This window comes from Hippopotamus amphibius, chromosome 12 (genome assembly GCF_030028045.1).
Source record: "Hippopotamus amphibius kiboko isolate mHipAmp2 chromosome 12, mHipAmp2.hap2, whole genome shotgun sequence".
Classification (NCBI taxonomy): Eukaryota; Metazoa; Chordata; class Mammalia; order Artiodactyla; family Hippopotamidae; genus Hippopotamus; species Hippopotamus amphibius.
In genome coordinates, this window is record NC_080197.1 from 29,267,998 (window position 1) to 29,293,353 (window position 25,356).

The 25,356-nt window shown below is 40.4% G+C and overlaps 1 protein-coding gene across 1 annotated transcript in view; it reads left to right on the forward strand.

The window, feature by feature from the left end:
- The window catches only part of PSMF1 (proteasome inhibitor subunit 1), a 44,997-nt gene extending 20,848 nt beyond the window's left edge, over positions 1-24,149 (forward strand). The window contains exons 5-7 of the mRNA XM_057703171.1: positions 21,431-21,484; positions 22,668-22,826; positions 23,366-24,149. Coding sequence (XP_057559154.1) covers positions 21,431-21,484; positions 22,668-22,826; positions 23,366-23,417 — 265 coding nt within the window. The 3' untranslated portion in view covers positions 23,418-24,149. The remainder of the gene's footprint in view (positions 1-21,430; positions 21,485-22,667; positions 22,827-23,365) is intronic.
- Positions 24,150-25,356: the final 1,207 nt, after the last annotated feature.

The following is a 25,356-nucleotide window of genomic DNA, read 5'->3' on the forward strand; positions in this document are numbered from 1 at the left end:
GATGGGCAACTTTATAATAGATGAATCAGACTGATAGCACCTGAACCCATAGATCAATGTTAACGCTAAAAGGGGGACAGCCAGACATTGTATATTCTAATATAGGGTCACAACAACTTGAATCTAGATTGAACTCCCAGTTTAAAAAAAGCATGAGGGGGTAGAAGAACCAGTTAAACAGACACATGAGGATACATGAGTTCTAGCCAATGTATGGAACATGAAAAATTTTTACAGGATAAATTGATCTTGTTTTTTTCCATCAAATAAATGAATGACATGGGGAGAAAAGGGAGAGGGGGCTTATTGATAAGAATCTTATCAACTAAATCTAGTGTTGGACTTTGTTTTTATATTGATTCAAATAAACTAAATCTAAAATTATTTTTGAGATATTTGGGGAAATTTGAACATGGACCAGGTATTTGATAACATTACTGCTAATTTTGTTAGGTGAAATAATTTAATTCTGCTTATGTTAAAAAAAAAGTCTTTGTCTATTTTTTATATGTATATTTAAATATATATATATTATATATAAATATATATATAAATATGTATACAAATATTTATATATATATTTATATATGTATGTAATTTTATTAAGTGAAGTATTTCAGGGTCAAGTATTTAAATACCTCATTTATTAAATGAAGCATTTAAATATATATTTAAATATATAAATATTTATATATTTATATATATGTATGTAATTTTATTAAATGAAGTATTTAAGGGTGAAATGATATGTCTGGGATTTGCTTTAAAATAATTTCACCCCCTAAAAGAGTAAGACATTGGGAAATGAGTATAGGTGAAATAAGAATGGTAGGATATTGATAATTATTGAAACTGAATGGAAGGGTACATGGGCATTCATAAATTATGCTATTTGTACTATTTTTTGGTCCATTTGAAAATTTCCGTAATAATGAGTTTTTTATTAATACCAATCCTTCAAAAATTCTTCCAAAAAATAGAAGAAGGAACATTTCCCAGCTCATTCTGTGAGGCCAGTGTATAACAAAACCAAAGACATCACAAGAAAACTACAAACCAGTATCCCTTATGAATATAAATGTAAACATCCTCAACAAAATACTAACAAAACAAATCCAGCAACATATAAAAGGGGTTATATACCATGACCAAATGAAATTTATTCCAGGAATGTTTGATTAAAATCTGAAAATAATGTAATATACCATATTAATAGAACAACAGATGAAAAACACAAGTTCATCTTGATAGAGAAAAAGTATTTGGCAAGATCCAACACCCTTTCATAATAAAAATATTCAACAATAGAAGGAGACTTTCTCAACCCCAAAAGCACAACTAACATCCTACTTAATGGAGAAAGATGGAATGCTTTCCCCCTAAGGTCAGGAACAAGACAAGGATATCTGCTATTGCTACTTTTCTACAACACGGTACTTGCAATTCTAGCCAGGGTAATCACTCAAGAAAAAGCAGTAAAAGGTATCCAGATTAGAAAGTGAGAAGGAAAGAAATCTTTATTTTGCCAGTGACATGGGATCTTGTATATAGAAAATCCTAAGGAATCTTTTTTAAAAATCTTTTAGAACTAATGAATGAGTTCAGCAGTGTGACATGATATAAGATCAGTAAACAAAAATCAATTGCGTTTTCTATACACCAGCAGTGAACAATCTGAAAACAAAATTAAGGAAATAATCTCATTTATAATAACCTCCAAAAGTATAAAATACTTAAGAATAAATTTAACAAAATAAGTACAAGGTTTGTATGCTGAAAACTACAAAATGTTGTTGAAAGAAGTTAAAGATTTAAAAGAAAAGATATCTAGTGTTCATAGATAGGAAAATAGTATTTGGCAATACTCCCCAAATTGATCTACATATTCAAAGTAGTCCCAGTCAAAATCCCAGAGTTTTCTTGTTTGGTAGAGGGTAGCGGGGTTGGGGGAGGCTTGTGCGTGTAGATTTCTTATGGGGTTTTCCGGTAGAGATTGGCAAGCTGATCCTAAAATGCATATGGAAACGCATGGGAACCAGAATAACTAAAACAATCTTAAAAAAACAAAGTTGGGGGACTCACAGTTCCCAACTTCAAAACTTATTGCAAAGCTACAGTAATTAAGACTGTGTGCTATTGGCATAAGGATAGACATGTAAAGGGAATAGAACTGAGAGTCCAGAAATAACCCATATATTCATGGCTATTGATTTCAGCAAGGGTGCCAAGACAGTTCATTGGGGAAACGGTAGTCTTTTCAAATGGTGCTGAAACACTGGATATCCATATGCAAAAGAATGAAGTTGGACCCCTTTTTCAAACTATACACAAAAATTGACTCAGAATGAATCATAGACCTAAGTGTAAGAGCTAGATAGAACTATAAAACTCCTAGAAGAAAACTTAAGGATAAATCTTCATGACCTTGTATTAGAGGTGGTTTCTTAGATACAACACAAAAAGCACAAGCTACAAAAGAAAAAATAGATGAATTGGACTTCATCAAAAATAAAACCTTTTGTGCATCAAAGGACAGTATCAAGCAAGTGAAAAGACAGCCCACAGAATAGGAGAAAGCATTTACAAATCATATATCTGCCAAGAGACTTGTATCCAGAATACATAGAGAACTCTTACATCTCAGTAATAAAAAGACAACCCAATTTTTAAAAGGTTAAGGGATTTGAATACACATTTCTCCAAGGAATATTTACAAGTGGCCCATAAACATGTGAAAAGATGTTCGTCATTAATCATTAAGGAAATGGAAATCCAAACTACGATGATATACTACTTGTTTGTGGACATATTCATGTACAGCTTTTGTATGTGAATGTTTATAGCAGCATTATTCATAATAGCCAAAAAGTGGAAACAACCTAAATGTCCATCAACTGATGAATGGATAAAGAAGTGTGGTATATGCATATGATGGAATATTTCAGCATTAAAAAAGGATGAAGTACTGATACTGATACATGACATGTATGAACTTTGAAAACATTATGCTAAGTAATAAAAGCCATTTATGTGAAATGTCCAGAATAGGCAGATCCATAGAAACAGAAAGTAGGTTAGTGGTTGCCAGGAGCTGAGGTGGAAGGATTAGAGAGCATGAATGGGGAACGACTGCTAATAGGTACAAGGTGTCTTTTTAGGGTGCAGAAAATGTTCTAAAATAGAATAATTGCACACACTGTGAACATCTAAAAACCATTGCACTCTACATGTTAACTGGCTGAATTTTGTGATAGATGACATATCCTAATAAAGATGTAAAAAAATTAAAAGGTCCTAGCCTTGGCTTAATTGGAAATGTGAATATATAACAGTCGATATGATACACCCAGAATCAAACTATAAGAGAACTGACAGTAATCACCCATGATTGAGACTTTTGTATTTTTCCTTCAATTAGAGAGTGGTTAGGTAATATGTAAACAATATTTTATGGGACTAACATTATACTAGCAAAAGGAATTTATTTAAAGTTAGTTGCTGAATTCTTTACCCCTAAGAAACAAGGCAACGATATCCACTCTCACCAGTCTCATTCAGCATAGTACTGAAAGTTTTGCCTTTGTCTTTGTCTTTCTTAAGGCAAGAAAAAGAAAAGGCAATATAGATAAGAAAGGAAAAAATAGAAGTTTATATTCACAGATGACATAATTGTCTATATGGAAAATCTCAAGGAATCTATCCCCAAAATAATAATTATGACCCTAGCAAGGGTTGCAGGATGCCATTTCAACATTCAGAAGTCAATTATATTTCACTATATTAGCAGTAAATACATGGAAACAGACATTTAAGATACAATACCATTTGCAATCACTGAAAAAAATACTTAGGTATAAATCTAACAAAACATGTTTAAGACTTTTATGCTGAAACCTGTAATCAAAGAAGACCTAAATAAATGGAGAGACATAGCATGTTCATGGCTGGAGGACTCAACATAGTAAACATGTCAAATATTCCACAAATTGATATACTGGTTTAATGCAATTCCTATCAAAATCCCAACAAAAATTTCTGTAGACAGAGCAAGATTATTCCAGAATTTATATGGAAAGGCAAAGGAATCTGGAGTAGCTAAAACAACTTTGAAAATGAATAAAGAGGGAGAAATCATTCTACTCAATGTTCAGGCTTATTATATAGCTACACTAGAGGATCCAGAAATAGGCCCTCAGAAGTAGGGCCAGTTGACTTTTGACAAGGGTGCACAAGCAAATCAGTTGGATAGTCACAAGTAAAAATAAGAACCTTGACCTAAACTTCACACTTTATATACAGTTTAACTCAAATTGGATCATAGATTTAAATGTAAAACAATATTACAACACTTTTAGAAGAACTCAAAGGAGAAAATCTTAAAGATCCAAGGCTTATTGAGGGGTTCTTAGATATGACTCTAAAAGCACAATCTATAACAGAAAAAAAAATCAATAAATTGTACTTCATCAAAATTAAAAACTTTTTGCTCTGTGAAAGACCCTGTTAGGAGAATGAAAACAACCTACAGATTGGGAGAAAATGTTTGCAAACCATATCTGGCAAAGGAATTGTATCTGGAAAGATAATTTTAAAACTCAACGGGTTAGAAAAACAAGCAATCCAATTAGAAAATGAGCAAAGGATATGAAGCGATGTTACACTGAAAAGGATATACAGATGGCAAATAAGCACATGAAAAGATGTGCAGCATTACTGGCCATTGGGGAAATGCAAATTAAACCAAAATGAGATAACTTCACACCTATTAGAAAAGCTGAAGTGAAAAATAGTAGTGATACCAAATGCTGGAGAAGGTGCAAAGGACTGGGATCTCTCGTATGTTGGAACAAAATGGTACAGCCATTCTGTAAAATTGACTGGCAGTGTTTTAAACTAAACATACACTTAATAGTAAGACCCCGGAATCACATTCCTGGGCATTTATCTCAGAGAAATAAAAATTATGCCACACAAAAACTTGTACATAAACGTTCATAAGCAGCTTTGTTTTTTTTTGTTTTTTGTTTTTTAATTTTATTTATTTATTTATTTACTTACTTACTTGCTTATTTATTGGCTGTGTTGGGTCTTCGTTGCTGTGGGTGGGCTCTCTCCAGTTGCCGGGAGCGGAGGGCTACTCTTTGTTGCAGTGTGCAGGCTTCTCAGTGCTGTGGCTTCTCTTGTTGCAGAGCATGGGTTCTAGGCATGCAGGCTTCAGCAGTTGTGGCACGTGGGCTCAGTAGTTGTGGCTCGTGGGCTTAGTTGCTCCATGGCATGTGGGATCTTCCTGGAGCAGGGATTGAACCCATGTCTCCTGCATTGGCAGGCACATTCTTAACCACTGCGCCACCAGGGAAGCCCAGCAGCTTTATTTGTAATAGCCGCAAACTGGAAACAACCCGAATGTCCTTCAGTTGGTGAATGGTTAAACAAACATCCATGCAGTGGAATACTACTCAGCAATATAAAGGGATGAATTGTTGACACAACAGTTCAGTGGATCTCAAGGTCATCAGGCTGAGTGAAAAAAAGCCAATTCCTAAAGGTCACATACTGTATGATTCCATTTATGTAGTACTTTTTGAAATGACAAAATTATAGAGGTACTAAACAGACTAGTGTTATGAGAGGTTATGGATGGGACAGGGCTTTGAGTCTGATAATAAAAGGGGGTAGCATGAGGGAGATCTTTGTGGTGGTGTAACTATTGCGGGAAGGTGGGTGAGGTTACACAGGATTTCTCTCTACTATTTTTCCAACTTCCTGTGAATCTTTAATTATTTCAAAGTATTTTAAAGTTTAGATGCTGAGGAGTCACATAGGTTCTTAAGCCCACTGTGGGTGTTTGTTTGTTTTTTAGTGAAACAAGTAAAGTGTTTATTAGGAGGAAAAGGGTACGTGTGGACAGAGACACAGGCAGGCTCAGAGAGTCTCACCCTCCTGGTAGTTTGAATAACTTTTATGGGGTGTTTCTTCCAGGTTTCCTTTGGCCAGTCATCTTGCTTTGCCTGGTTCTGAGTCCCTCCCTGTGTGTGTGTGTGTGTGCATCTCTTACCAAAGCCCACTGTGTTTATTGAGCTCACTATATGTGGGGCCCTAGATCTTGTGCTGGGTGCTTCGCAAAGGCCAGTGATGCCATCCACTCTCCTGCTCTTACCTCACCTCATGGGGATGAACAGCATACTTGGGAGCACATAGGAAGAGGAACCTGAACTATACTTGGTGTTCAGGGAAGGCTTCTCTAGGAAGGGACTCACCTCCAAGCAGGAGGATTTGTTAGCCAGGCAAAGAGTGGGTACTTCAGCCTGAAAGTCTGTCCTGTGCAGAGCCCTGGAAGGACAGGCAGTGTGGTTAGAGCACCAGGCAGGGGTGCAATGGTGGCGGTGAGTCGGTTGCTGAGCCCAGGAACCACTTAGTGGGGAGGGAAAGGGTACAGTACTCTACCAAGTGAGTGGTTTTGGGCCTCAGTTCAGGGAACATTTACCATGTCAAGGATCTAAGTCTTTGGGTTGAGAAAGGCTTTGGGAAATATGTGGGCATTGTTCTAGGCCTAGAAGACGGGAAAATAGAGGCTGGGAATAGTGCCAGCCAAGCACAGGCCTGCTGTAGGCACAGCTAGTCCTGCCCCATCCTGCCCTTTGTGTTCTTTTGGTTGGCTAAAACTCCTAGCCTCCTAGCCCTGGCATTCACCCCATCCTTGACAGTACTACCACTCAGTTATTTTTTTGTCTGACTGGAAGATTACTGGCTTTTTTCAAGTGCATATCCCCTTTGCCCTACTTTTTCACCTCCTTGTATCTCCATCACCTGGACCTATGCATTTTTGATGAGTTCTATATTCAGCAGATGTTTCCCTCTGGGTTCAGGGATCCCTGGGCCTGGGCCTGAGCCCCTGATCTTGAGGCACGTGCTGTCCCTCTGGCATGGGATACAGGTGAGTAAATAAGAGCGATAACTTATTTACAGAGATTCGCACAGAGATCCTTCATAGGTAGCCTAGGAAAGGCTTCTTGGGGGAGGTGCTGCCTAAGCCGTGTCTTCATGGGGAAGAGGAGAACTATTCCTTAAGCTCCTTTTCTGTTTTCCTTTTCATGTGTCTGAATTATTTCCTAAGATTCCTTTCCGGGGGAGGTTGTTCTAGGTTGTGAGACCAACAGGGCAGAGGTATCAAGGTCTGAAACCACAGGATTGTCCCTGAATTTTGGCTAGAGAAAGAACTCATGTTGGAATCTTAGGATATAACAGCTGTGAAGGATAGGACTAGATTTTGTAAGGACCCTGATTCCAAGTATATGAATCTCCCCCATGGGCTGTTGGAAACCATTGAAAGATGCTGATGAGAGGGTGGTAGTGTCTGGCTAAGAATCCTGGTGGATTGGAGGGGGTGAGGCAGAGGGCCGAGCCTCATCACTCCTGTATACCACTCTTAGCAGATGGGACTTGTTCCTCTTCTTTCTGCTACCTCACACACCTCTCATGTCAAGGAGAGATTACAGGCTTTGGAGGTTGGTCAGGTGGGTTCAAGTCCTGGCCTTGTAGCTTTTACTGTCTCTCAGTGAGCACAGTTAGCCTTGGTTTTCTCATCTGCACCTTGGGAATTATTGTACCTGTCTCAGAGGTTTCTTAGCATGGAATATGATGATAGATGTCACTTGTTGAGCTCATTGCTCAGAATATAGCCGATGCTCAAGAAATACTCCATGGATCCCATTCAGATAGCACTCAGAGATGAGAAAAAGACTGAAGGTGTAGTGACAAGACTGAATGTGTAATGACTAGAGGGTCCCCCGAAGGAGAGAACCTTCTTTTAAATACGTAGCCTGTTCCTCCTAGAAAAGGATTTGATGCTGTAGAACTACTTAGGTGTGAGAGTATCGGCCCAGAGGGTGTGCTGCGCAATTATGTTTAGGCCCAGGACCTTTATGGACATGTTTCCTCTATCATCACGTTGGCGGGTAGGAGAAACTGCCGTTTTTTGGCTGTCCACCATGTGTTGACCGCCGACAAAGTGCTTTCATTTATGGTTGCTCATCTTCCAGACAGTCCTGCAAGGAGATCAGAGGCATCCCTACTTTTACAGAGGGGTAGACAGTGGATAAGGGAGGTAGCATAACTTCCTAGAATTATCTGACTGGGAGGGTGAAGAATGGGGTTTGCCCCTACATACGACTCAGAAGCTTATGCTTTCCCCATTGCACCCTTCAGTTTTAGTTCATGTAATTAGTTTGTGTACAAGTTCAGTGTAGTGAGTGCACACTGATTATGGAGAAAAATCCGTCCCCTATTCCCCCTCAGATCTTTCTCAAGCAAGCTTATCTCCCAGGACTAGGACACTGAACTGGAAGAGGAGGTGGAATGTTTAGGAGGCTTTTTGTCAGCCACTAGCGAATTGACAGGTCTTGCCTCTGTTGTTCCCTTCTCTTTCCACCCCAACCCATTGCCGGCCCCCTTCCTCTGTCAGCACAGATGCTCATAATGATGACCTGTGAGAGCCCCATCACTACCATGTTGCTGGGCAACTGGGCACTCACACTTTCACCTTTTGTCTTTCCCACAAATGCCAGATTTGAGGGTGGGGCCTCAGGGCAGGAAGAAGGGAAAGAGTAGGACAGCAGAGGGCCCATCTGGCTGCTGCAGGATGTTAATTATCCTGTCACCGAGTGGCCTCGGCTTATGTTCTTAGTAGAAAACAACAGCCTCTGCCCCTTTGCATAGGATACAGTTCTGTGTCTCATCTCTCACTTTCCACACCATCTTGCCTGTCCCACACCTGGAAACCTCCAAATGCAAACTGAAGTTGGGATGTCTTCACTAAGTGTATGGTGACATGTGTGTCCAGAGCTTGTTAGAGGATACTGGGTCTGGTGGTGTGATGCTAGTATAGATGGAGAGGACATGCCATTGTGATGGAGAATTGAGGGTGAAAAGTAGGTCTCTGCTACTCCTGAGATCTCTAGGGAAGAATTACTGAGAACAGCCCATCTGTAAGGAAAGTTTTTTCATCTAAGCCTCACTTTTTTTGTTGTTGTCATTACAATTCTGACCCATTTCCCTTTGCTCCATCTGTCCTCAGTCAGGAGACTGTATGCCCCAAATCTTGTTCTCTGTATTGAAAAATCAGTTTTTCCTATGCTTAACCAGCCCTGCTAAAAATAAATCCTTAGCTCTAAAGCTCTTACTTATGTCATTCAAAATTCATTTTTAATCCCAGTCTGTGTCTTTACATACATTTTAAATGTTCCCAATATTTGTGTTCCACATTTTCTTTTTAAAATTTCGTATTTTGTTTACTAAAGTGGTAAACATATTTTTTAGTATCTGATATTTTATTCTACTAATATATGCTGTAGTTTGCCTAACCTCTGTGGAGTATTTCAAGAATGTCCAATTTTTCATTTTAAACAGTACACTATGAACATCTGTATGTAATTTTTTTCTTTTATTTCCTGGAGTTATATTTCCTGTGCTGGCAGATCTCAAACTTTTTTGTCTCAGAAACTCTCTTGAATTCCCCAAATTATTTAGGACCCCAAAAGAGCTCTTGTTTGTTTGAGTTATATCTATCAATATTTACCATGTTATAAATTATAGCTGCAATTTTTTAATTAAAAAATTAAATTTTAAATTTAAATATACACTTATTCATTCATTTAAAATAAACCTGTTGTGTGTTAACCTAAATAAAAAATTTCATGAAAATAACTATTTTCCAAATCAAAAACTTAGTGAGAAGAGTGACACTGTTTTCATTGTTGCACATCTCTTTAATATCTGGCATAGAAGACAGCTAGATTCACATTTCTGCTTCTGCATTTAGTCTGTAGGTGATAATGTTTTTGTTTAAGCCTTAACATAGATAGGTTGTTGGAAAAGAGAGTAGTAGTTTAAAAACCTTTTCAAATAATTGTGGATATTCTTTTTTGCATTACACCGAAACTTGATAAGTGATAGTTTCTTTAATGTGTTAACCTAAAACAATAAAATAGCCAGTTATTACCAACAAAACAGGTTTATGCAGGAGCAACAAAGAATTGCAGTTTGGGACATGCAACTGTGGTGACCCACATGCAAGTCTGGTAAAGCAAAGTAGTTCTTTGGGACTGTTATAAACCAGAAGTCCATTGGAGGAAACTGGGAGTTTGCAGTATAATTGCTTTTCATTGGCTGAGTTGTTGCCAGGCAAGGAGAAAATCTTTCTTCCTCCTCCTAGCAGTAGTAAAGTAGTGTTACTTCCTGCGGGAGATGTAAGGTTCTCTCTTCTTGTTGGCTCTGTGTTGATGTCTAGTAATGCATGCATGAAGGCTCTGCCTTCTGGCCTCCTGATTCCATTTTAGTTAGGTTTCCCTTCATTAATTTTCACAAAGGGTTAGTTGCAATGTAGAATCTGAATCCATATCAGTGAACTTTTTGTACATTATTACATTAAAATCCACTGGTCTATCATGCCCTTTTAATGGATCTTTTACTAATGCATGCTATTGGGACATCATGAATTGGGTATTTGGAAAATATTGGTTCACTGAGATGTGCAGATTTGCTAAATGTTGACACATTTTATTACACAATATTTTAAAAATCACATTCATCAATATTACGGATCTCACCAGCATCAGTATGGGGAAGCCGTCAAGCTAGTATTGAATACAAATTTCCAAGTTGCTAATTTTCACTTGAAAGCTTGAATTTTATTACTGACAACATATATTGTGAGTTATTTTCTTTGAAGTAACAGGTCTGCGTGGTTTTCAAGAAAGTGTCTACTGTGTAGCCCAGTCTGAATAACCATGGTTTGTTTGTCTGTCTGTTATTCTTTTGTGTAAAAATAGTTTTCCATGAAAAAATGGCTACTTCCGCTAGCACCTTAAACAACTGCACAAGTACTTCTCTTGGAGACAACCATTGTATTTCTACATGCAGCAGAAGTACTTTATGCCTATTTCTGTTTCATCACACAGAATATTAAAAAGAGGTGTACTCAAAGATCGAGACTTTAGAACACTTGGTAATTTTTACCGATTCTTTAAGGACATTCTGAAGTGAAACTGGATGGGGGTGGAGGTAGTCAGAGTGGCTGGTGAGGGAGGTTAGGTGACTGCTAGTTGAGTGCTTCTGCTTTGATTCATGCTAAGGCATCAGCTGTTTTACCCACCAATGCTTTTGCACCATTAGTGCAAATAACAGTGAGAAAAACAAATCACTTCTAAGATGAAATAGTTTTGACCTCATGGATCCCCTGAAATGAGAGTCTCAGGACTCCCACCCCAGGGGTCCATGGACCAAATTTTGAATTTTTTTTTTTTTTTTAATGTTTACAAGCCCATTTGAATTTACATTTTTGTGAAGAGACTATTTAAATCTCTTGTCCATTTTTCTGTTGGGTTGTCTTGTCTATTTATGATTTGTAGGCATTGCTTACATAGTCTGAACTTAAGTCCTTTGTCAGATACATGTATTACAAATATTTTCCATCTGTAACTTGCTTTTTCACTCTGTTAATGGTGTTTTTTTAAATTAAAACATTCTTAATATTTTAGGTAATTAGGCTTATCAGTACTTTCCCTTATACTTGCTGCTTTTTTGATTGTTTGAGAAATTTTTGCCCTACCCCAAGGTCATGTAGAATTTCTCATATATTTTCTAGAAGCTTTGTTGTTTTACCTTTTATATTAAGATAATCCATTTGAAATTAATTTTTATGTGTATTATGAGATAGATTCATATTTTACCATTGATCTAGCACCATATTTTGAAAAGAATTATCCTCTACCTACGCCACTTAATAATTTTCATTCTTCATTACTTGTAAAACAGTAATAGTTGACCTCATTCTTTTCCTTGGAATGGAGATAATCTTGATCCCTTTGCTTTTTTTCCCATGGATGGCAAAGCTAGTTCAGTAATATTTATATGGCTACTGTTTATTGAGTGCCAGCTATTGCAGACAACATGCTAGGCCTTTTATCCACATGCTTTTATTTAATCCTCTCAACCCCATGAGATTGGTAAGGGCTATCCCCCTTTTACAGTTTACATGAAACTGAGGTTCGTGTATAAGTAACTTGACCACAACCATTAAGGAGCAGAAGTTGTGTTATAATAATAGAATATTGGATATTACTTATTGAACTCTTTATAGTATACCAGCTGCTAAGCTTTTGTAAACTTTCTCATTTAATCCTTTTAGCAACCCTGAGAAATAGATACTGTTGTCAGGGGAGAAAGCTAGGGCTTAGAGATTTCATGATTTTCCCTAGGTCATAGAGCTGTTAAATGGTGAAGCCAGAATTTGAACTTGGGTCTAACTCTGAAACCTCTGCTTTTGTCCTGTACATGATTTCTTAGCCCCAAGTGGGTTTAAGTGTCAGTTATGTGTCAAATACTGTAGTAGGCCCTGGGAATACGTGATGAGATATGGACCCCAACCTTCAAGGAGTTCACAGTCGATTAGGGTTGACTGCCCTTTTTATTCTAGACTGTAAGTCTTTTTCAGACAGTGGAAGAAGTATGTCTGAGGTCTGCTGAAGCTCAGAGAAGGGTGATTGTTCTGAAGGATTGACTTGGGACAGATATAGAAGGAAGGGCTTCACCGAGATAATGCATGATGAGCTAAATTTTAAAAGACTAGTAAAAATCCTGTAGTAATGGGAGTAATAGGCATTTGTGGCCAAGGGAACAATGGGTACAAAATGGGGCTAGAAATCATCTTATCATCTCGTGTGTGTGTGTGTGTGTGTGTGTGTGTGTGTGTATGTATGTGTGTGTGTGTTTGTGTGTAGGCAGAGGAGGGACCAGAAGGTTATATATTACTTGTGCTGGCATGTGAAAGGAGAATAGGTGAATGTGGGGGCCACATCACAAGGGGCCTTGTGTGCTAAGGAGCTAGGTTGGATCCTGGGGTAATGGGAGCCATCAAAATGTTTTGGCTAGAAAATGATCCATTTGGGACCCCTTTAACGATTGACTTTTTTTTTTTTTAAGGAATCCCACTTAGATTCTGGCAAGTAACATAATTAATATTTATTGAGACTTTACTGTGTGCTGAACTATTACATTAAGAATAAAATATAATCTCTTAATCTTCATTAACAAGAGGATGAGAGATAGGTGCTGTTGTTATCCCCATTTTATAGAAAAGAAAACTGAGGCACAGAAAGGTTAATCAACTTGCCCAGAGAAACACAGCTCATAAACACTGGTGTGGGATTCAGACCTTAGTATTTCCTCCTTTTGACACCTATATCAGCAGTTGCTTCAGAAGAAACTGTCTTGGCTTGGATTATTCCAGGAACAAAGAGAAAGCTAGTGTGGTTGGAACATGGTGGCGTAGAGTGATGGGAGATGACACTGGGGGGGTAAGCACAGGACAGTTTGTGTAGAGCCTTGGAGTCATTGTCAGGAGCAGTGGGAAGCCACTAGGTGTATTTAGCAAGAGAAAGGATTTGATATTATTTCCTTTTCTTTTTTTTTTAATTCCTCTGGCTCCTTTATAGAGAATGGATTAGAGAGGGACAAGAGCTAAACAGAAAGACCAGGTAAGGGGCTGACACAGGCACCCAGGCAAGAAATAATGGTGGTAGGTGGTAGGTGGTAGGTGGTGGCAAATACGTAGATGATCTGGGATATATTTAGAAGTGTACCTGACAGGACTTGCTTGTGGTTTGGCTTGATGATGGGAAGAAAAAGCAAAGATGATGCAAGAAGGGTTTTTTTTAGCCTAAGTCATTTCTAATTTGGGGCTACCATAGCTAACGCTTCAGGGAACATACTTTTCATGCAACTTAGAACACATCTCTGAATATTTCCTTAGCATGCATTCCTGACAGTAGATTAACTCCATGAAGGACTAAGCCTCTTTTTAAAGATTTTGATACATATTGCCCAGTTACCTCCCTAAACAGTGGTATTAATTAGCATTCCCCTTATATTTTGATGTCATTTCCACATCCTTTTCATTGCTGGAGTTAGTCTCCTTTTTCTTTTAAATTATTTAGAAAGGCATCATCCCCATAACATTTGTAAGCTAACTGTTCTCAAATTCAGTTTCTTGTTGTTCCCCCATTTCTCGATAGCTCTTGGCTGGAGGCCTCTCCCTCACCTCCTTAAAACCTCTTGCATTTCTTCTCACATGGCCGCCTCCATATTTAAAGCCAACAGCAGTGTGTCAAGTTCTTCTCATGCTTCAAATCTTCCCTTCCGCTTTTACTTTTGCCACCAGCTAGAGAAAGTTCTGTGCTGTTAAAAGTCCTTATGATTAGATTCGCTCACCTAGATATTTCCCCCCTTTTGAGGTCAACTGTGCCATAAACATAAATGCAGGAGTGATTTCTCATCACACTCACAGATTCTGGGGACTAGGGGGGACTTTTGAGGGGGGACATTTCTGCCCTCCCCCAGGGTTCCGAAGAGTCTTATGCCATTACTGTATCAACTCAGCCTAAAATATTATCTAGATCTCATCAGCTTAAAGGACACAGATCTCACTTTCTCAGTCATCTAAATCAGATGCAGTTGAAGCTCCTGAGTACAACTGCTTTCTATCTCTTGACCAGAGAAACAGGTTGTCTGTTCCCATCATACAGTAGTCAGATGGGCAAAGGATAACAGTTATCGATTTCTAACATGGAAAAAAATATGAGCATGAAAGTTATTAACTACAGCATTATTTATAGTTACACACACCAGAAGCAATACCATTACCTACAGTAGAAGATTAAGTAAATTTTAAAAATTTGCTTCACTTGAGTGGATATTATTTGGCCATTAAAAATGTTAACAGCAAAGACAAACAACCTGAGAAATATAGGACACAAGTGGAGGAAAACAGTGAGATCTAAAATTATACTTATTATAACTGCCTAAAAATATGCTTATAAAAAGACTAGGAAGGAATAGCAAAATAGTCATTGTCTTAGAGTCAGAAGATGGGTGACGTTTATCTTAAAATTTTTTAGTACAATATATGCATATGTTTTCTTTCTCTCTCTTTTTTTTTTCTTTTGAAAATCTTTGTTCAGTTAGCCTAAATGCAATATTTTCCAACCATTCTCAGTCTCCATTTCACCTTTGAATTCATGGGGTATCCTAGGGGTTAGAGCACGTAACTTGTGCTTTACTTGTTTTTGTATACACACTTGTCTGTAGCTATCCAGCATCTCCATTTTCCCATTCCTAAGTTTCCACACTTGGCAAGACAAGGTTAATAAACCCAGACCACCAAAATTGCCCAGCTGAACTTATACCCTCTCTGGGAAGCAGCCTAGCCACTTGTGGTCCAGCAATGTCAGATCACATGGGGGCTTTCAGAAAATGAAGGATCTCAGGTCTCATCCCTGATCTTCTGAATTAAAACCTGCATTTTAGCAAGGTTCTCGCACTGATTCATGTGCACATTACAACTTGGACATAACTGGCCTAGGTGGTTCAAACAGTGCCATGAAAACCAACTGAGGGATCAGGGTCCGGAAATCTTCAGGTAATTGCTGCTAGATGCACTGTGAAAGCATAACCGGCACTCCTAAAGAAGTCTGGTACAGATGGAGAGCTTTGTGTTCACGCCTGGTGATCACCAATGGGTGCAGACCAGCAGCTGTGCTGAAAGCAGCCATATTGGTATTCTGTACTGGTTAAGAACCTAGGTTTGGAAGACTCTGGTTCTGGAGTAAGCACACTCCATCCTGACTTTCTTATTGACTGCAGCTATACAGAATGCATGGAGCAGTTATTTGAGGATGCTGAAAAGTAGTAGCAGGCAGATTGGGAAAAAAGACCAGAGGCTGAAATACCACTAGACTGGCCTCCAGTATGAACTCAAGGAAGCCCAAAACAAGGAATTAGATATTGCCATGGAAAGAGAGCACCCCAAGGGAGTCCTCCAGTCTGGCTAAAGGAGTGGGAATAGGGTCTAATGCCCAGAGAGAGTGGGGAAAATCTCCCTTGTTATTTTCTTCCTTTTCTCCATTGTGTTATACCAGTACCAGTATGTGACAGTTCACAAACACTTAAAACTGAGGGAGAAGACCCTTCTTTCCAAATAAGACCCATCTCAAGAATATGGAGTGAACCACTGTTGCTTTTTTTTCTCTCTTTGTTCTCCCCTCCTCTTGATACAGGCATGTGGACACAGGTACTGTCAGGGGAAGTACATGGCAGAGCAGTGTAAGCATTTTCCCAGCTTTCTGGTCAGAGGACCAAAAGAGGGGCCCCAGGGAACTGGAAGGTACCAAGGAGATACATCGCAGAAAGGGAAGAGTTCAGAAAGCAACTCCATAAAGTTATAAACTCCAGGCTTTACCTGCAAACTGTACATAAGTGGATCTGATTCTAAATAGCACACCAAAGGCTTTGAGAATAGAACTACAGGATAGCCCACTGCCAGGTCTCAGACTGACCACTGGATAGCACTGCAAAGGCTTTGCAAACAGAACTGACACTGAAACCTGAACTTGAATCTCAAACCCAGCTGGGTCGATCAGTTGCCTGCTAAGACAAAAATATCAGGATTCTCCAAAACCTCATAACAAAATGTTCAAAATTATTGGGCATACAAAGAATCAAAATTTCAGCTCACAAAAAGACAATCAACAGATGCCAGTATTCCAGTGTGACACAAATGTTGGAATAATCATCTGACAGAGATATAAAGCAGCTATTATAAAAATGCTCAGAGAAACGAGGGCAAATAGTCTTGAAACAAATGGAATGATAGAAAATCTCGGCAAAGAAACAAGATACAAAGAAGAACCCAATGGAAATTTTAGAACTGAAAAATAGTAATACAATAATCAAAATAATTTCACTGGATGAAGCAGTAGCAGAATAGAGATAACAGAGGAAAGATAAAGTATTTGAAACAGATCAATAGAAGTTATCCTATCTGAACAACAGTGAGAAAAAATAAACAGTTTCAAGAACCTGTGGGACAATTATAAAAGACCTAACACCAGGGCCATGACAGTCTTAGAAGAAGAGGAGAAAGAGTGTAGTACAGAAAAATTATTTGAAGAAAATAATGGCTGAAAACTTCTCAGATTTGGGAAAAGACATAAAAAGCTCAGATTTAAAAAGCTCAGCAAATCCTAAGTAGGATAAACCCAAAGAAGTCCATGCTCAAACGTAATCGAATTGCTAAAAATGAGGGAAAACAAAAAGTCATGAAAGCAACTAGAGAAAAACACACGTTGCTTATAGAGGAATAAGAATTTTAGTGATTGTGGATTTCTCATCAGAATACACGGAAACCAGAAATAAGTAGACCACCATTCTCAAAGTATGGAGAAAAAAGGATTGTCAGACCCAGAATTCCATATTCAGCAAATATGTCATCTTTATTTCTGAAGGATTTTAAGATATTCTTAGTAAAAGGATGCTAAGAGAATTCTTGGTCAGCAGATCTCAGAAGGAATTGCTAATGAAAGTTCTTGAGACAGAAGTGAAGGGATACCAGATAGAAACTTGGAACATCAGGACTAAAGGGAGAGCATTAAGAATGGTAAATATCAAGATAAATGTAATAGACTGTTCTCTTGAATTCTCTAAAATATGTTTTCTAATTGAAAGCAAAAATTGGAATATTTCGTTGTTTGTAGCTATAATATGTGACAACTGTAACATAAAGGGAGGTGAATGAAAGGACTTATGTAAGGTTTTTACCTTCTACTTGAAATGGTAAAATAACTATTTCTCAGTAGACTGTGAAAAGTTACATATGTTTATTGTAATCCCTCAAGCAACCACTGAATAAACTATACAAAGAGATCTAGTCAAAAACACTAAAGTTGAATTAAAAAGAGGAAACAGAGAAAGAAAAAGAACAATTGGAAAAGCAATAATAAAATAGCTCTAAATCTAAACATATCACATTAAATGTAAATGGTCTCTACACACCAGTTAAAAGATCATGGATTTGGAAGTTGGGCAATCCTAGTGTGAACTCATTCTTGGCCACTTACTATCTATCTGGCCTTGTGTAAGAACACTCGCTTCTCTGAGCCTCAGTTTCCTCATTTGTAAAATAGGAAAAAAATCATATGTCCTCAGAGGACTGTTGCAAAGATGAAATAATGTAATGTATATAAGGAGTTCAGCACATCCATCTGTTTAAAAAGTAGAGGAGATGCATATTTGCTCATATATGCAAAGTATCTTTGGAAGGATGTGAAAGAAACTGATGTCATTAGTTGTCTATGGGAAGACCTGGTAGCCTGGAGGACAGGGCTAAGAGGAAGATTTTTTTACTTGTACAGGTCCACAATCTCTCATCTACAGCTCTGAAATCAAAAGAGCTCTGAAAACCAGGTGTTAATTTTTTTGTATTGTTTTGTTTTGTTGTAAGATTGGTGCCAAACCTTGTTTGGTAGCAAAACCTGACCTGAAGTGGCATGAAGGTCCTTATATATTCATTTTGTGTGAATTCTCATTCATTTTGCAGAAATATTAGGGTATTGGTTACAGGGTACTACACAATAATATGTTAGGTATACTCATCTGACCTTTCTAAAACATGAAAAATTCTGAATTCCAAAACACATCCAGCCTAAGATTATGGATCTATGTATCCTTTGAATTTTGAATTCAATCTGTGCATTGTCTTGAATGGTGAAGGCATTACCTATTCAGAAAATTAAATTTTAAGAACTAAATTTAGCATGGTGCCTGACACAAAGCAAGCTGTCAGTAAATATCGGCAGCTGCTGTTATTCCATTCTTCCAGGTCTTTCCTGTCAACAAATCTGTTCATGTCCAATACTACATTTCACCATCACAGCAATCCCTGTGAGTTTTACTACTTAGATTTTACATCTTAAAAAACTGAGGTACAAAGGTTTTGTGACAGATCCCTGCCAACTATCCAGATAGCCCCCCACGCAGAGTCCTGAGGTTTTTCCTGTTCACCAGACCACCTCAGTCATAAGAATGGTATCAACAAGATTTGTGTGCCCAAGAGAGGTGTGTTGTTTTTATCTAAGAGGAGAGAAGAGCCCATAAGGAGGAAATTGTGTGTGGTCAGGATAACCCCCAAATCCCGTAGAGACCTGGGCCCTTTTGAAGCTGGGCCCTACTGTCTGATGAGCCCAGCTAGGCAGTTGTGCCTACAGCATTTAGTGTACAACACTTTTCTTCAGTTGATTACCAGATAAAGTTTTAGGGGCTTGATTCTAGAGGCCCATGTGCAAAAATTAGCTTTTTTTTTTCTTTTTTTTTTAATCCTGAGAGCCTCATTCAGCACATCCAGGACGAGACTATTTTATAATAGGTTCTGGGCATGTATATAATGAGCTCACAGTAGTTGCAGTTAGACTGTGTTGAGTGTGAGCCTAAGGGATATGCCATGACAGTTTCAAGAATGCAAATTATTGGGGTGGGCCTGGCAGCTGCCTTTCCAGCCTCTGTTGCTGTCTGTTTCATCTCTTCTCCCCACACTCAGTGGCCTAGGAGAGAAAAATAGAGAGATGGCTCTATTTCTCAGGAGCCATCAAGGCTCTGTTCTCCAAGTCATTTTTTTAATATAAATTTATTTATTTTATTTATTGGCTGCATTGGGTCTTCATTGCTGCACACGGGCTTTCTCTAGTTGATGCGAGCCGGGGCTACTCTTCATTGTGGTGCGCAGGCTCCTCATTGTAGTGGCTTCTCTTGTTGTGGAACACGGGCTCTAGGCGCGTGGGCTTCAGTAGTTTTGGCACACGAGCTCAATAGTTGTGGCTCATGGGCTTAGTCGCTCCGCGGCATGTGGAATCTTCCCAGAGTAAGGCTTGAACCCATGTCCCGTGCATTGACAGGTGGATTCTTAACCATCGCGCCACCTAGGAATTCCTCAAAGTCATTTTTATAACCACTAGAAGCTCCTTCTGTTTGCTGCTCAGTAGGGGGCAGTATGTGGAGATAGGTAAAATGTTTGCTGCCCTCTGCACTACCCGGTCTGTCCAGTGAGACAGGTTGTTGGAAGGCCGCTGGAAAGTTTTATTGCCAGCTGCATGAACCATGGCTTAGAAACAGTAACCTAGGTCAGGAAAAATTGCTTCCCTTGGAAACCATGTCTGCCTAAATCACAATGTCCTTTCCAGCTCATTAGGTAGAACTGACTGGAAAAGGATCTACTTTTGGGTTTTTTTCCCAGTTCTTTAATTAATGGCTTCTTATCTGTAAGCTTCGATTAGCTGCTATTTACAAGGCTTTTCTGAGGTCTGCCATGCCCCAGAACTGTCAGGTTTGTATTGCTCACCAGGGCTCCAAGCAGATTCCAAAGCACACTTTTTCAAATACCAAATCTTCTTTGTTTTATTATATCCATAGCCATATCCTTTATAGAAAAAATAGGGAAGTATAAAGAAGAAACTTCACCCAGGTATAACTGTCACTGTTTATATTTTCAGTTATGCTTCTTTCTAGTTTTATTTATATATATATATATAAATATATATATGCACACACACACTTTTCACAGTTGATTTCCTAGGCTGTTGATAGTCCCCTTTTCTCCCATGTTAACAGTGGAGCACAAACATTTTTCCACATCATTTTAAAACATTTTAAGAACATTGTTTCCATGGCTGCATTAACATGCAGCCATAACTGCATGGTATGTAACTGGTCCCCATTTACTGCAATCCAGTTCCCTTGGTTAAAGTCTTTATGATGATATTTTCTTTGAATTATGTATTATTTCTTTAAGATGGATACCTTGGCATAAAGTTATCAGATCACAGAATGTAAAGATACAGGCTTTTGAGAGGCACGTGTATTTTGTGTGTGTATATATGTATATACATTAGTATAGACTTGATCTCCACAAAGTGTGCACTAATTTATGCTTCTGGCTCCTGCAGTCTCTGTGTGGGCAAAAACTGGTTCTTGGTCGGGGGTGAAAAAAATCTTAGAAATTACAATGGTTTGTGGCCATCCAGTGGGTTACAGTGCAGTATCTGTGATATTAACATTTCATGCAGGGGTCATAATGAGAAAAAGGTTGAGAAGCACAGGTCTAGCTGTATATGAGCACCCATCTCACTCCACCCTTGGAAGCTTTTAAATCTGAGCTTTTGGTTTTGGGTTATAGAATAGTATTTTTCTGATCTAAATGTTCTTGGTTCTTTGTACAAACTTTAGGAACCTGAGAAAGGTATGAATAAAATAAAACTTATCTGGTTACCACTGTTCATATTTTTATCTTTCTACATTGTTAGGATCCTCCATGTTTCTAGCTTTGTGTCCAGCTCTTTTCACATAATTGCCATTGTAATATTTTCAGTGTTAGTCTGTGCCAAGGACCATTTTGAAATATACCTTGTGTTATGGTCTCATGCAGGGGCTTCCCCTGTCCCGCATGCCTGGGAGTACATTTGTGTCCCCACAGGTATCAGGTTTGGACCTCTGGGAACCCAGGCACCTGGCTGCTCTGGGACTTTCAGTAATTGTTCCTTGTTTGTTTCAGGTGTGATCCCCTGGGCCCATTTGCTGTCGGGGGAGAGGACCTAGACCCCTTTGGGTGAGTACTGCTGGGGAGGTGGCAGCAACACACCTTGCTGTCATGGCCTTTCAGCCCCAGCTCATCCTCTAATTTTAGAGCTTTTCGTCAGTCTTCCTTTGGGGCGAAGGAGGCAGTTGTTGCTGAGTAGCAGAGAAAGCGTTGCCGCTGTTCTGCTCTGCCATGCCTGGAGCAGTGCAGGAGGGCTCTGAGTGTGGGGAGTGGCTGAGCAAGCCCAGTGGGCAGCTCCACTGTTGTTTTCTGGCCCCACCTGTCCTGGTGGAAGACAGCAGCTGTCCCTTGGATAGAAGGATACTACAGGGGTCTGTCAGGTGCAGACTGAAGAGCACACAGTGGGCTATAGACCTGAGGGCGGGTCAGGTCACCTCACTTGGTAAGGGGAGTCTCTGATCCCCATTAGACCCTGGTGTGGTTCTTGTCAAGTCCCCAACAAAGTTATTTCAGCCTCAGCTATGCATTGTTTACTCTGAGTGTGTCTAGATTTTAACCTCTGCTGCAAAGTGTCCCCAACTTGAATGTCTCATTTCTAGACTATGGGGAAATCCTATAAGTCTGCAGTTAAGTTTGAATAGTGACCTCAAACTTTGGGGAACATCAGCTTATGCATCCTAGTTTGAGCCATGAGGTCGGATCCATGGAACTCCATGAGGGACAGAGCTGTCAGGAGCCAGACCTGGGCAACCAAGTCATGGATTGCCCTGAGACCCTTTAAGGAAGCAGAGCAAAAAAGCTAGCATTATGAATTATCTCAATTCATTAGTCCTTAGACCTAAAGTAGTACCCTGCAGAGCCTTGTGATGGTTCTGCATTGACCTTGGCAAGTTCTGGCACATGTTCTTGATCAAATTGTCCCCCTTAGGTACAGGACGTGGCAGGGATCTCAATTTTGTGGGTTCAGGGAGTCTGTAGAGCTGTAGGTACAGGCTGTGATTCCCAGAGAAGGTGTGCTCTTTGTGTTCTTGCTCTTGCGCACTTCCCTCTGGCACTCAGGCAGCCATCCACGTGTGTCTGCTTGAACCATCCAGAGTTGATATCCCAGCTCTCCGTTGTTAGTCCCCTCTTGCCACCTCTGCTTCTCCTCCCGCAGCTGCTCGCCACATTTTTAGTCCATTCCCACCACCTTCACTTCTTCTCCCGCAGCTGCTTGCCACATTTGCTTACCCATCGTTTCTTCTTGCCTCAGGTGTCGGAGAGGTGGCATGATTGTGGATCCCCTGAGATCCGGCTTCCCAAGAGCACTTATTGACCCGTCATCGGGCCTGCCAAACCGGCTTCCTCCAGGCGCTGTTCCCCCAGGAGCACGCTTTGACCCCTTTGGACCCATTGGGACCAGCCCATCTGGGTAGGTATTCACTCAGGTATGCTGAGAAGTAGAACCTGATGGCAGCTTAGCTCAGCATTGCAGGATTGAAGGCATCTGACACCAGGTGCAAGTTGCCACTAACTCCATCCCCGGCTGCCAAGAGAATGGAGCCTCCTCCAGGCACCTGCCTGTGCCTCCCTGGAGCCTTCCAGGAGCTTCCCATTCCTCAGCGCGTCCCTTCCCCAGCTCCCCTCAGGGAGGACTCAGAGAAGGGGTTACTGCTTACACTTACTGGACCCTTTGTATGTGTCAGGAACTCATTGGACCATTCTGTCGACACTTGTGGGTAGATATTACTGTCCTCATTTCACAGATGGAGAAATCAAGACCCTGAAAGATGAAGTAACTTATCCAAGGTGGTAGAATAAGAATTCAGACCCAACTCTAGAGTGCATGCTCTTGAACTCCACAAACCACCACATCATTCTGGAGGCAGGCTCCCTGCATCAGGGCCTTGTCTGCCTGTGTGCCCCTGGCTGTCCGTCACCCCAACTCACCAGCCCCTCTTTCCATTCCAGACCTAACCCAGACCATCTCCCCCCGCCGGGCTACGATGACATGTACCTGTGAAGGCCTCAAGAATGTAACATCCCAGCCTTCCCTCCACTCTCCTGGAGCTGCCACTGCTGGCCCCATCAGCAGCCGTTTTCTTGTGGGCTGGGGGCAAGGGACTCTGTCCATGTGTTTGCAGGCCGGCTGGGATTGCCTCCCCACCCCCTACCAGAGCCAAAGCACCTGCTGCAGCTCTCCACTTGGCTGCATATAGGTCCCAAAGAGAAATCAGTGTCTCTAACCACCAGCTCCTCCCCACTTCCCAGGGGAGACTCCGGCAACATATACCCTCAACCCAATGCAGTCCCAGTTGCAGTGCCATAAGAACAGAACGCATTTTGGATGTTATTGTTAAGAACCAAATGTCAATACAAAAATCATGTTGCCAGTCTCCCACTCTTTTTTACTGCACAGCTCCTTCCATTTATGAGACTTGAGAGTTTGAATCTTTGAGGGGCTAGATGACTCTTTTTCCTTCCCAGGGCCTGTTCTTGCTTCTCAGGCACCTTCCTTTCGTAAATTGCTCTTGCTCCTGACACCACTAAGACAGGTCCCAGTCTGGCTGTGTGGATGAAAATGAGTGACTGAAAACCCCATGGGCCACAGGATGACTTTCACAAGGACAGGCACTGCATCATTCTGAAAAGGGCAAAATCTTCCAGTTCTGCTTATCTGAGCCAGTCCTCTGGGTCCATCTGTGCCTGGGTAGTGGCAGCCTATGAACAGAGGAATAAACAAAACAGACCTGAAGGCTAATCTCTTTTTTGCCACTAACTTACTGAGTGAGCCTTAGCAAGTCCCTTCCCCTCCCAGGGCCATTGTGTCCACCTACGAAATCTGAGGTGTGCCTTTCTTGCTCTAAAACTTGTGTCTGCTTCTATGTCTGATGACCCCAGGAACTGGGGCAAAAGGAAAAGAATAAAGGTTCAAGGCTTTGTGTGATGCCTACTGCAACTCTGTGCCTCTCACCCACCTTAGGGCCCAGACACGAGCATAGCAGCATGGAGCTGAGCTGTGGGACAAGCAGGGAGCCTGGCCTCTGGAAGCCAGTGGCGGGGGTGGGTGGCAGGTGTTGGGGAGTGTGTGAGAGGGGTGAATGGAGGAGCTAGTGATGCAAGAAACAACCAGGAAGGCATTTCACCCTCAGGAAGCCCCAGCCTCTGGAACCCTGTGCCGTCTGTCCAGGCCCACATGACCTTTGGTGTTCTCCGGATCCTTTTCAGCCCGAGTCCTCACAGACATGGTCAGTGATGAACCCCTGTGCTGGAGTGGAAAGAGCACCCTAGAGCACCAGGCTCAGAGGCAAGAGATCAAGGCACTAGTCACGTTTGCTCCATAACTAGCATTTCAGCTGTGGGTGGGTTTTTTTACTTCTCAGCTCCCTAGATTCCTTCCCCTAAATTAGGACATGTTATTTATCTTTGGGCGGAGGGCTACCAGAGCCTTCCTGAGGCATCTGCTAATATGCTATAGCCTGGAATTGGCTGTCTGCTGTGCCCGAGAGCGGGTTAGGAGTAAACTAAACAGGCATATGTGCCCAGGGTCAATCCAAGATGGAGGCTGGGCCTAGGTGGGGAGGCTAGTGTGAGTGGGCTTCCTGGGCATTTCTGACAGACCCCATTTCAGACTCTGATTTAGTAAAAGCTCTGCTCTGGAGAGAGACCCAGAGGTCAGGCAGAGCCACAACTGCAGTCATGAATAGTCTTCTTCCTCAAGAGCCAGCAAATGGGTGGAACGTTTCTGTTTTGAAACTGGATCATACATTCTACCAAAAGGACTTGGGGCAGTTTGCTCATAGAAGCACCCTTTATTATAAAAAGAAGCATTTAAAGGAATGTCAGACAAGTGGGGAAAGTAGATAACTTTTAGGACCCTGATTCAAGGAAAGGACAAAATTGAAACAATAAGTTCACCACTTAGATTTTCTAATAGCAAAAGTGGAAAGGATGGTCATGAA